Source organism: Seriola aureovittata, chromosome 13 (genome assembly GCF_021018895.1).
Source record: "Seriola aureovittata isolate HTS-2021-v1 ecotype China chromosome 13, ASM2101889v1, whole genome shotgun sequence".
Taxonomy (NCBI): Eukaryota; Metazoa; Chordata; class Actinopteri; order Carangiformes; family Carangidae; genus Seriola; species Seriola aureovittata.
Window position 1 is genome coordinate 18,794,860 of NC_079376.1, and position 12,615 is coordinate 18,807,474.

Genomic DNA, 12,615 nt, shown 5'->3' on the forward strand with positions numbered 1-12,615 from the left:
GTCTAACCCATGTGTACGTGTTGGAGTCACACTGTAACGCTGTGTCATGTTTTATAATTGATTGCCCATAATGCCTTTTTCATTAGAGGCTTCCTGCTGTTTCACAGCCGTGCATCACTTTTCCATACGGCAGCTTGAAATGTTACCACAAAAGGGAGCTCCCTTTCTTTTTCTTCTTTAGCCAGAGCTCTTGGATCCGTATCCACCACGTCCTTGTTTCCTGTATTTCTTCCTCTATTTACATTTGCTTTCAATGCCTATTTCCCTGGCTGCTACGGACACTTAGTGCTAAACCTCCCCCTCACACACACGCGCCCTCACCGTCTATCTGTTACTTGTCTCTCTCTTTCTTTTCATCTGTCTGTCTCTCCAAACGCCTCTTGCTGTGTTTCTGTTCAGCTACTACACCGGGGCTTTTTGGCAGCTCCTCCATAGCCTGGTGTGTAAAGCTCTCTGCCTGTAACTGACACTTCAGTGGGAATCTGGGCGAGAGAGGACATGGTGGGTGAAAAGGGGAGACAGTAGCCTAGCTGTGACTCACTCATGTACTATTCTACTACTGATTAGCCTCATGCTACTCAGTGGCTGCTGATCAGCTGCTTGAGAATGTAAATGTAGGCAGCTAATAAAGCAGGAGGTGTTTTTAGGCAGGAATATTGTTCCAGCATAGCTTTTTAATTTTGAATTCATTTAAGATGTCTGCCTTTAACAGCCACAGAGCGCCTGTTTGTGTGTGTGGGAGGCTGTGGGTGTGTGCTTTCTGCATGTGTGCACGTCCCACAGAGTCTGTGTGTTCTCTGTGGTCCATTCTGCCTCTGCACAGAGCGGCCCAGCACCGTCAAATAATCACACCTAAGGGTCTTTTTGTCCCTTTGTAGAGAAATGAGTTATTTACTCATAGGAAATGAATTTTCCAACCCTGCTGGCCATGGGAACGCTGAGGTGGGGAGGGTGGGGTTGCAAAGCATCTTTCTCCCTCTCTTTCCATCAGATGGACATGGACACACACACACACACACACACACACACACACACACACATACATACACACACATACACACACACACACACACACACGTACACACACACTTTTCTCTAATTAAATGTCAAAAGGCAGGGTATGAAAATCAATGCAGCATTGTGAGCGGAGAGAATGCAAGCCAGCTAATTCAGAAAGGCAAAGGAGCGCCGTGAGGCTGATTATTTGACAAGCCCACTGCTAATGAAATCTACTCTCAAAGAAGGAGCAACCAAGGCCCCCCCACCCCTACAGGCTGGTAATATGGGATGGGGCTGATAACATTAAAAGGAGCTCATAACTTGATATAAGGTTATGAATACGATATTAGTGCTTGATAACACACTTTCCTCTCTTTTCTTTCTTCTGTCTTTCACACGTACTGTAGCGTCTCCAGCTCTCTGCGGAGTCCGTGCCCCCCCCCGCGCTGAGGACTTGGCCAAAGCTGTAAAAGTAACGCAGCAGCAGCCTCGGAGGTCTGGTGTCACAGGCAGGTGGAGGGGGAAAACATGAATAATACTCTCTCTGATTCCTCCATGTTTCGCTCTCTCCTTTTTCCACTGGCTGTCTCTCTGTGGGTTTGTCTCTCTCTCTCCTGTGACTCTAACTCTAGCACCCTTTCCCTTTTGCATATATTCATCTGCTTTCTCTATATTCATCACTGCTTTCATCTCTTTGTGTCTCTCTACCAAGTATTCCCCTGAGACTAACACATGCTGTGTGACTGACTTCTGGCCCCTCACTGTGGATTGAGCCCCCCCACCCCCACCCCGCCCCATTGTGTCTACACAAATACATTTATATTTACACTACCATAAAAAAAAAAATCTGTACAGGAGATAAAACCTTTGTTAGAGTCAAACGAGCAAAAGTGTGTGTCGGTGAGGATGTGGTGGCGCCTATCTGTGCTCAAGGCTGCTCAAATGCAAAACGAAACATGCCCCCCCCCCCCCCAATTAAAAAGCAAATCAGAAGTGAATTCATAATCTGTGAGTTTCACTTAAGTGGTACTGTGTGTATTTGGTGTGCTGCAATTCTTTATTTAACCAGTTAAATCATTCTTGAACCTCTTCCCATACTGTATTTATTTATCTCTGGATCATTCACGGGTGAATGTTTCAAACGATAATAAAGCAATTTGGTTTGGCTGAATTCAATTATGTGCTACAGTGATTTATCAGCCATGAATCAATAAGAGAGCGAGAAGTGTCACGATTCAGCTTAACCAGCTTCTTTGTGGTGGGGAGACATTTACCCGTCGTTCTCATAACATCAGCTGTGGTGTAACCACATATGTCCCTAATAACTGATTTTATAACAATAAATGAACAGTGGAAACAGTGGAAATGTTGTGGAACACAATGTGAAACACAATAACATTCGTACCAACATATATACTGTAAAATGAGACCTTTTCTCTGTATGCCTGTTTAACCCAACTGCCTGTGATGCTTTTTGCCTTAATCTTTCTTGCTACTCTTGTCCACACAAACAGATGAATGTAGAACAGTTGAAATTTCTCATTGTTCAATGTGTAAACGTGAGTATTCTATATTTGATCAATAACACTTTTTCTTGTATGTTCCTAAACATTTAGAATTTGTTCTATGCGTGCTTTGGTAAATAAAGCTGTTGAACACACACTCATGTACACATACAAACAAGTCTGTTACGCAGAAAACCCCAGAAATACCTGCAGCTGAGACCCCGCTCCACCTGCACACATTCAGACGTGATACTGGACAGACGACAGACTGCGTCAGAGAGCAGCCGCTGCCACGTCAGTCTTTTGGCATTGCCATCTCTTTCTCCCACAGGCCCAGTGTCCAGATGATTGGACCAATCTGTCCTCTAATGCCTGTTCCATTTTTGGCAAAAAAAAAAAGAAAAAGAAAAAAAGAAAACCAACCTGACAACACTGAACGAATACGAAAAAAGCTTCCAAGTAACAAGCAAAAGATTAAAATCTCCATTTTCTCTGCTGCAGTTTCTGCTGTTTGGTCCAAATCCTAGTGTTGCCACCAGATCTGAAAGCCTTAACACATAAGAGTTCTTACTTTGAACCACAAGGCCATCGCTGTATTCATCAGTGTCTCGCTAAGCCATTGGCGAGCTCTCAAAAGAACTCAAAAGAGGCTTTTTGAAATAAAGAAGAGGGTGATGAGGTGCCAGAGGAAAGAGCAGCAGCAGTAGTATTGTTGACACAAACACTCAGCGGTACTGGCACTTGTGTAAGAGGACTTTGAAAGGACATTGTGAAAATGGATTTTCATCTCAGCTCCTTCAGTTCTGTTCGTCATGTGACAATTAAAATGTGTCAGGGTGTGAGAATGATTAAGGAAGATTATCTGGGCAACACTGACAGTAACAACAGCCAAGCTACAGGGTGGATGGACTTTTTCTCTTCTTCTTTTTTTTTGTGTATCAGCCCCAATTCTGTTTTCCAAAAATACACAGACTCTGTCAAGCTAAGCTAATGAATTAGCTCTGGCTTCATCTTTGTATTTACACGCAGATCACCACACACCTGCACACCAAAAATATCTTGTGTGCATGCAGCTGAAACAAAAGTCTACATAACAAAGTTTGAGGAAAAATATATGCATATTAAACAAAAGTATGGCCCTGAATCACACAGTATGTTACATCTCGCTCATCAGGAAGCTAAAGATCTTTAGCTCCACGGGAAACCAGAAAATATGAGCCTGTGATTTGTAAAACGTGGGAATGATTCTCATTGTCCTTTGTATTTTAGAGCCGATGATTTAACAAAGTCAGTAAATGGCTCAAATAAACCCTGAAATATTCTGATGTACGGATGAAAGATTTGAATGGTTTTTCACTTCTGATGTATTTAAGATGATTAACTTTGTCTAGAAAAGATGAGAAAAAGTTTTTTTTCTTGTTTCTACATTATTATTCAGTAGCCTAAATGTTTTGTCAGTGATTTATGACTCTTGTTGCTGTATAGTTCAACTTTAGCCTCCTCCTATAGTGTAAATGTTCACAGGGTTTTTAAAGCAGGTTGCACCACATAAAGTAATTCTTATGTGGAGATGAGTTGTCACTAAATATTTACACCCAATAACTTCCAGGTGTAACTGTTAAAGCTACTGAAGCATCTGAATATATGACTCTTTTAAAAGAAGTAAAATGGAATACAGATTATGTGTCTGACCTGAAACTTGAAAATGCTTTATAATGATGTAAATCTTTACTTCTTTACTAAATCTATACTTTAAATTACATTTTATTTCACAAAAATAACACATACCTCGAATAGCAAATGCTAATAATGTTTGACTATATGATTAAATAACATCAGGTTAGCGTAACTGGATATTTCCCTCTCGTTCTAGACTGTATGAATAACGACTTAGTCTGAAACACAATTCTCTGTGTTCGCATGAATAATAATGTGCGTGCAATGAATAAATAAATAAATACCAACATTTACAAAAGATATATCTGTTGCACCTCTTAAACTGTATTCTTTTTTTTTTTTATATATATGCTAGCTTGTAATGCTACAGTTACTTTTCTGTTTGCATGCAGCATTACAGATGTTTCTTTGCAAAAGACTTACATATTATTTAAGTCTTTATTTCTCACTGTAAAATAAACAAATGCTGTCAAAGACAGTCAATACCCAAATCTGATGCAAAATATTTGTAAGAAGTAAGTGCAGTGACTATGTAGTGAACTGTAATTAGCTCATGAAAAAAGTCCAGCAGTCTGCTTTTAAAAAACTTACAAACACCAAACAAGATTACCAACAGCTAATAATTACAAACAGCTAATTGTGCTCACACAATTCACTAGAGGAAAACTAATGAACTAATAATCACATGCACACACAGAATTCTGTATCCCCCGCGACACGCACGCACGCATGCACACAAACACACACACACACACACGCGTGCCCTGTTAAAGAGGGAACAGTGATGATTCAGCCCTCCAATCAGGAGGCTGCCCCCAGATACCCCACAGGTCTAAAGGACACCACATTTGAATAAAATCTAATTTCAATGAATAATGCAGCATGATGCATCCACCAGACAATCCAGGAAGCATAAAGAAGTATTTGCAATGTCTGTCTGTGTGTGTGTGTGTGTGTGTGTGTGTGACAAACAGCAGAAAATCTTATGAAACCTTGTGATTTAGTTTTTTTTTGCATTTCTCTGACTGATTGGATGTCTGCTCAGAAATGTTCACAGTGTACATCTGCTTCTGTTTGATGATAATTTGGAGGGAGAGAGAGAGAGAGAGAGAGAGAGAGAGAGAGAGAGAGAGAGAGAGAGAGAGAGAGAGAGAGAGAGAGAGAGAGAGGAGATGGATAGCTTTTATAAACTTTGGCTTTCACAGCTGAGGCCTATAACTCCTCTCTATGGATGCTAGATGGCTGAGCACCTGACACATAATTTACTGTACTCACATAGGATTTATCACCTGGCAGGTGGCTGCCAAAGCTTTCCGAGATGTTTTGGTTTACAGCTTAAAGAAATAACCTCTGCGCTCTTGAAAGACTTTGCTCTCTGAACTCATTACTGTAAACACACAAAGAGAACAGCCGTGAGCCTTTCCACCACTTGCATCACTGTTCAGTTTGTTGATTGATTCATCGATTTTTTTTTTCTTTCTTTCTTTCTCCAAACTCAGAACTGTTAAGGACTGGGGGAAAATTGCCTGTGAGGATTTATGGCCTCATTTAGATGAATGTGTTAGAGAGTCGATTTACATTTTAAATGGAAACATTACCTTTCCTTTCCCGGTATCAACCAACTGTTTATGAGTCACTATAAACACAGACACAGTAAAGACGTCACCCTACTATAAATTTTATGGTGCCGTGGCGTGCACCCACTCACTCCTGCCAGTCCACCTCTCCGTCTCAACATCGATTTGGCCTGGTTTCCCAGTGCAGGCGTCTGACTGAGTCTTAAAATAAACTGGGAGACAACAACTTGAATTGAGTTGAACTGTGAATCGTGAATTGTGAAAGTCTGCACATTTCTGTGGTCACATTTGGACTCACTGAGGTTCAAAATTTATTCTTGACCTTGAAAACAGATGATGACAAAACAATCTCACTTCAAGGTCCATTTAGTGGGTGTTCTGGAGCTTTTGATGATTTCACACGATCTTCATCAGCAGATTTAGTTTGCTCTGTTGCCATGGAACAGTAGATGTTTTAATTTGAGTTTTTTCTGTGTACTTTTCGGGCATTTTGTGCCTTAGATACAACGTTTATTTAATCAGGTAGTCTCACCAAAATCAAAATCTGTTATCAAAGAGAGACCTGAGTAAAGAAATAATAGATTGCCAGACATAATGAAAGCGCAGACAGCTTCACTGACCTAAATCACTAAACAGTTTCAGACTAGATTCAGTTTTAAAATCCTCTGTACTTCAGTCCATTCAAATTACTGGAAGACAGTCTTCTCAAGTTTAGCATTTACCTGAGGGGTAACTAGATTATAACAGTCCTGAGATCTGCCTTGGTGGCCAGGGTTTTTTAAATTACAGAAGACTGAGAAAATACTTCTGACAACTTTAAGCACTTTTTATCCATTGGAAGAAAATGGAGCAAACTAACTGATTTTCAAACTTTAATAGTGCAAATGGACTTGTTTGCTGAGAGAGTAACTCAACATGCAACAGACTGAAAAGCAGAGTTTTTACTGTCCTCTCTGCTTGAAAGCTTCAAGCCTGTTTTCCCTCTTACCACACCCAGTGTCACTGCTGGGTGTAGCTGGGCGTGGTCAGACGTGTGCTGCTGTTGCACCCACACGCAACAGTGGCACCACAGGGTCCTGGAGTACTGCATTGTTACGTCACTGCAGCGAGGTGAGAAGTCAAACCACCGGCGGTCAGCAGAAATGGGATTTTAAGGAGGTGTTAAGTTTCTCTTTAAAAGCTGAGGTTCAACTTCTTTGATGAATATCATGTGAGATGAGCTAAAGCTCCAGAACAGCTACTAAATAAACATTGACGGTGAGGTTGTTGTGTCCACATGTGAACTGATCACTAAAAACAGTGATCACATGATCTAACCTGTTTCTTTGTGTCACTGTTGACAATTTTCTGTTTTTGCTGAACATGAAACTACTGTTCTTCTAATATTCTACATAACAGTGGTTAAAAGATAACATTTATTATACCTACACTATTATCATTGATAGGCAGCATGTAATTAATGGTTTATAACACACTATAATGGAGCTGTAAGCAGATATAAGGATATTTTAAGTGTTTATTAATGTTCTATAAGTGGTTTATAAACAGTTAATAAATACTTTACAACACACTGTATAGATTATATAATTATGCATGATTACAACTGTTGTATTATCAAGCAGCCATCACAATCTAAGCTTTAATGTACCGTTTATAAATGTTAAATACAGAATTGAAATAAAGTGAAAAACTAAAAAGGTTTGAAACATGTTTGCAAACCTCAAAACATAAAAAAAAATGAAGACCACCATAAATCCGTCATAAAAATATTCTATGGCAATGAAAGTGCTGACATCCATTACAGACATCTCACTGCCTGTTTACCAGTAGAAATGTTGTGTGCCTCAAGCACCTGAACAGCACTTTGTAATATAGTCTTTTTACAGTACGTCTATAAAATTGTTTACTCTTGTAGGAGAAAGACAAAAGCACACAAGACAGAGAGTGTGCTTGTAAATTGTGTGTGTCAGTGAACTGCATAACAGTAAGTATGTGTGTGTGTGTGTGTGTGTGTGTGTGTGTGTGTGTTGTGTGTGTGTTTTAATGCAATGATTTATGGTCAGTGGAAAGGTTGAGAAGTGGGAGGATGTCGAGCGAACCAAGGCTGCATTTCGATGGCAGGAGTGTGTCAGGAGTGAAGTGTGGCACTCCATCGCAGTGAGCGGTCAAAGTGTGAGTGTGTGTGTGTGTTTGTGTACTTTGGGCTCTAAAAGGCATGTTTTATAGATGCACACTCAGACAGTAACCTACAGTATATGTTGGACACCAGCACTCACACTGACAGGCACAGCACGCATCACTGGTGTTTCCATGGATCTTTGTGAGAGGACCACTGTCGCTCCTCAGCAATACGATCCTGTGTTTCTAGTGGCCACTGCCAGTTCATTACAGGCAGATTTTGGACTCTATGGATAAAAATAACTGCTATTGATCAGTATTCAACAAATGCTCATACACTTCTAACACTGATGGACAGTGTTAATACACAGCTCAGGTTAACACTGAGCTTGTGAATGTGTGTATTTGTGCAGCAGTTTATATGAAATGAGATTGAAAGGTCAGCTTGGCTCACATCAAACACACACACACACACACACACACACACACACACACACACACACACACACACACACACACACTTTGTTATAGGTCAATTAACCTGCACTAATCTTCATCAGTGCTCATGACAAACGGTCTGGTTGTGACTCTGTGCAGGTTTCTCAGGTTTGCATCGTTCAAACCACGGATTGTGAAATCTTCATATTTGTTTCATCAGATGACAACACGGAAATACCTCCAGTAGCCTGCAAACACAGACAGCCTTTCCACAAACACAAACAGACTACGCAACGTCTCACAACAACACCGGTTAAAACCCAAAGCCTCCACAATACGGCTCCACGAAATCCAGCGGTATTTCACCCACATGCCGCTGCATTCCCTTCAGTACTTGGTCTAATGAGACAATAAAACACCACTCAGTGAGGGTCGGAGAGACAGGCGGAGAGCTGCTGCGCTAAAAATCATGGGAACATCCCTCTCATTGCACATAAACATAAACTTACCGGCTGTGACTCGAGAGACGCCGAGACAGCTGAGGACGAGTAGGAAAAATCTCTCCATCTTTCAAACGCTCGGACGACGTGCGGTCCCATTTACTCTGCCCGGGGGTGCTGTGTTGTGCTGCTCAGCATTCACGTCAGTTCATGCGTATAGTCTCGACTGGGAAAAGGGACAGCGACAGTCTGTCAGGGGCTTTTCAGCACCTCGGACAGCGCTTCAGCGACACCTCCGCTCATTCAACAGCCTCCACTGTCCCCGAGCAACCGGCAGCCAGCGACCAGCGACCGGCCACTGAGCATCAGTATTGACTGGTGTCGAGCCTGGCGCTGTTGATATGCGTCGTCGGTCCTCCAACTGTGCTCCAAAACCCTGCTTCTGCTGCTGCCGCCGCCGCTACTGCTACTGCTGTTGCTGCTGCTGCTCCTGATGCCGGAGGTGGTGCTCAGCACCGCTCGGCTGCTGCAGACAGGGTGAACGTGCTGGCTTTGTATATGAGCGCCTGGTCTGTCGCTGCCTGCCACACTGACTCCTGAAGGCGTGACACTGAGAGAGGGAGTCAACAAGACCCGGCCGAATAATTGGTAAAATATAAAAATCTATAAAATTAGATGTAAAATGAAACTTTCTGTATGCCACTGTTTTCTATACTTCAACAGTTATGGCCTACTTTTAGATAAGTAGCAGCCTTTGGCCAATTTTTCGATCCTACTCCCTTGCCATCCCACACATTAGGAAACACACTGCAAACACACAAAACAGCCATCAACAATACCAGCTGAGATCATCCAGGACTTCTCCCAGAAGCACAACAACGAGGGACAGATCATCTAATCAAGTGCAAGCTTGTCACCAAAAGCCCCCTTCTTCCCCTCTCTCATCCCCCTGCTTCACTTGCCCACTTGGTGAGCCAGTACGCTGAATTACTGCTGCCTACTCGTCGATTAAATATGCATACACTTGCCCACGCAAACAGTCGCCTGTGCAAAGACAAAGTCTCTGTGGTGCTGCTTTGAACTTGCTTTTTTTTTACCACTTCAAAAACAAACACGTGCCTCTTGACTTCACCACCGAGTTGACCCTCCTGCTCACAGTGTTTTCCAGCAGCACCGAGAGCGCACGAGGAAGCGAGTAGAGAAATGGATAAAGTCTGAATACAATACCTGATGGTTTCCCTGCAGCGCGCTGTGGACGTGGGGCTCTCAGGGATGTGGGTGTGTGTGGGAGTGTCAGTCCCAAGTCAGGAGACCAGCACAGTCCCCTAACTGTGTCCCCAAGAAATGTTTTCCTCACCCCGCTGTGCACCTCGATTCATAGTCCGCTGCCTCTGACGTGCTTCAGAGGAACACTGTTGGTGGTGGTGGAGGGGTTATTGTGCTGTTTATTTGCATGCTTCACTCTCCTGCAGGCTACTGCTCTCTCCCAACGTTGTTTGTGCGTAATTGTAAGTGTGAGAGTGGGAGAGTTTGTAGAGACACAGAAGGAGGCAAACACCTCTATCACCACCATACTGTATCCTTGAGCAGCAGTCATTTTACATGAGTTAAAGTAACAATACCACACTGTGAAATTACTCCTTTACAATTAAAAGTAGCAACATGTAGTTGAGTAGCCTACTTGATGCAGGAAGTGTCTCTTGTTAGTGTTTTACTGTTAATCATAATAAATGTTACTACAGTAAAAAGTACAATATTTTAGGTATGAAGTCGCACGGCACAGAAATAGGCTGTTCAAATAAAGTACACAAAAGAAAACAAAGTACCTCATGCTGTTTTTTTTTTTTTTTTTTAAGTACAGTACTTGATAAAATGCACTTATCGGCACTCATATTTTCATTTTTTGAACAAGTTTTGTGTGAGCAAGTGCAGCAAAATTTTGCTCTTGACTGAGGCTTGCACTGTTATAACCAGACTAAAATGTAGTTGCAGCGAGTTCTGGAAATAGATCAGTAGTAACATTTTCACAACATATTGTACACAGAGCACTTTGGCTCCTCTGGGCTGTGGTGTTCCCCAAGGCGCCACCCTCAGCCCCTTCTTGTTCTGTGTATACATGCTGCCACTGGGACATATCATCCATAAGCACAATATTCAGAGCCACTATAATGTAGATAACATGTTAATTTATGTCCCATTAAAAACTGGGAAAAAGGTGAAGAAGGCAACGTTCATCAGTTACCATCTTGTCTGTCAGAAGTAAATTGTTGGATATCTCAAAACCTTTTCCAGATAAATTAAAACAAATCTAAAATCATTCAATCATCAATGGTTTAACTCTATTCCATAAAAACATCTTGGTTTCTTGTTCTACAAATGTAAAACCTGTATATAATATCTGAAAAACAAGTACAAAAGTATCTTTTTTTTTTTTTTATATCAACAGAAAAGCGCCTCAAAAATCATGTCTTTTCTCTCTTGGCCTGATCACGAGAACATCACACATGCTTTTATATCATCTTGGTTAGATTACTGTAATTCAATGTATTCAAGGTTAAGATAAAAATACTATCTTACAACGTTAGTTAGTAAAAAATGCAGCTGCTCGGCTTTTAACAAATACTGGAAGATCATATCTCTCCTGTGTTAGCCTCTCTGGTCTGGTTCCCAGTCAGTTTTAGTGGTGTCTATAGGATTTTTACTGATTACCTTCACGGTTTAGCTCCCAGTTATAGTGCTAATTTCTGATGCTACTCTTTAAAACAAAACTGTTAAAATAGTATTTCATGTTTGTGATTCTGCAGAATCCTTGAAAAGTTTAAGGGGACCCTAAAGTAAAAACCTCTCCCAGGACCAGGTATTTTCTTCACTCGCTGTTGTGAGCTTGTGTGAACATGAAAATCAACAGGTGTTTAGGGCGTCAGTCATGAGTACTGAAGTGCGGAGAAGTTCCGGCTGATATTCAGACTGAGCAAAGACAAGGAATTAGAATAACACCTTTTTGTCTCTGTAGATGTTTTATGTTTGGGAAAATGGAACCAAAAATACAGGAACTGACTCACTTATGTCTTCTTTTGAGGAAATAGAAATGTGATATGTGCCTGAAACTCAAAGGTCATAAAAGTCATGTTTTTGACTTTTATGTAACTTGATAAATGGAGTTTGAAGTTCAAACTTTTTAACACTATGACAAATAAAGTTGGAGCATGTAATTAAAGATTAAGGCAATAGGAATTAACCTGTATTGAAGGTTTCATTGGCTTATAAGTAATGACCACATTCACAAACTGGTGCTAAAAAATCTGAGCCCCTATCGAAAAGAGGAACTATCAAGTACTGACGATATCTTTATTAAATGAACTAATCATGTTTATCACCCCCGTCTCATTAAACCCATAATTGAGAATCCAATCCAGCAGCCACCACATACTTACAAAACAGTGAAGGAGGTAAAATGGATCAGAAGAAGGTGAGGTATACAGCCATATGTTGGAATGCTACCCTGTGTGTGTAATGGCTTGCATTTCATAGGCCACGTGAAGGCTTGGTTGAAACCAACCCTCTGTAAAAAATAAAATAAATAAAATAAAAAATGTTTTAATGTTTCTTGTGAGAGAGAAGCATGTGAATTTAAGGCCACTAGACTAGCAGGAGGACCAAAGGGACACTGCATGTGCATTAGCCTAAGTTTGAGCAAATACATTTAATTAGCAGAATACAGTGACATTAACAGAAATGCTTTGCCACTCGTAATAATATCGCTTTGATTACTACATGTCTAAATATTTTTTTAATCAGTGACACATCTGCTGCCAAATAAGGTAAAACTTTTATTGGTATAATCATGTGCTCGTTTATCCC

At 41.1% G+C, this 12,615-nt stretch overlaps 1 protein-coding gene across 2 annotated transcripts in view; it reads right to left on the minus strand.

Moving 5' to 3' along the window:
- Window positions 1-9,965, minus strand: part of fndc5a (fibronectin type III domain containing 5a) — a 33,701-nt gene extending 23,736 nt beyond the window's left edge. The window contains exon 1 of one of the 2 annotated variants that reach the window (XR_008829425.1): window positions 8,824-9,964. Coding sequence is in view for 1 of the 2 variants with exons in the window: in XM_056394209.1 (XP_056250184.1) it covers window positions 8,824-8,881 (58 nt within the window). In the remaining variant the exon portion in view is untranslated. Of the gene's footprint in view, window positions 1-8,823 lie in introns of both variants that reach the window. The other variant, XM_056394209.1, reaches the window with a different exon arrangement.
- Between the last annotated feature and the right edge of the window lie 2,650 nt (window positions 9,966-12,615).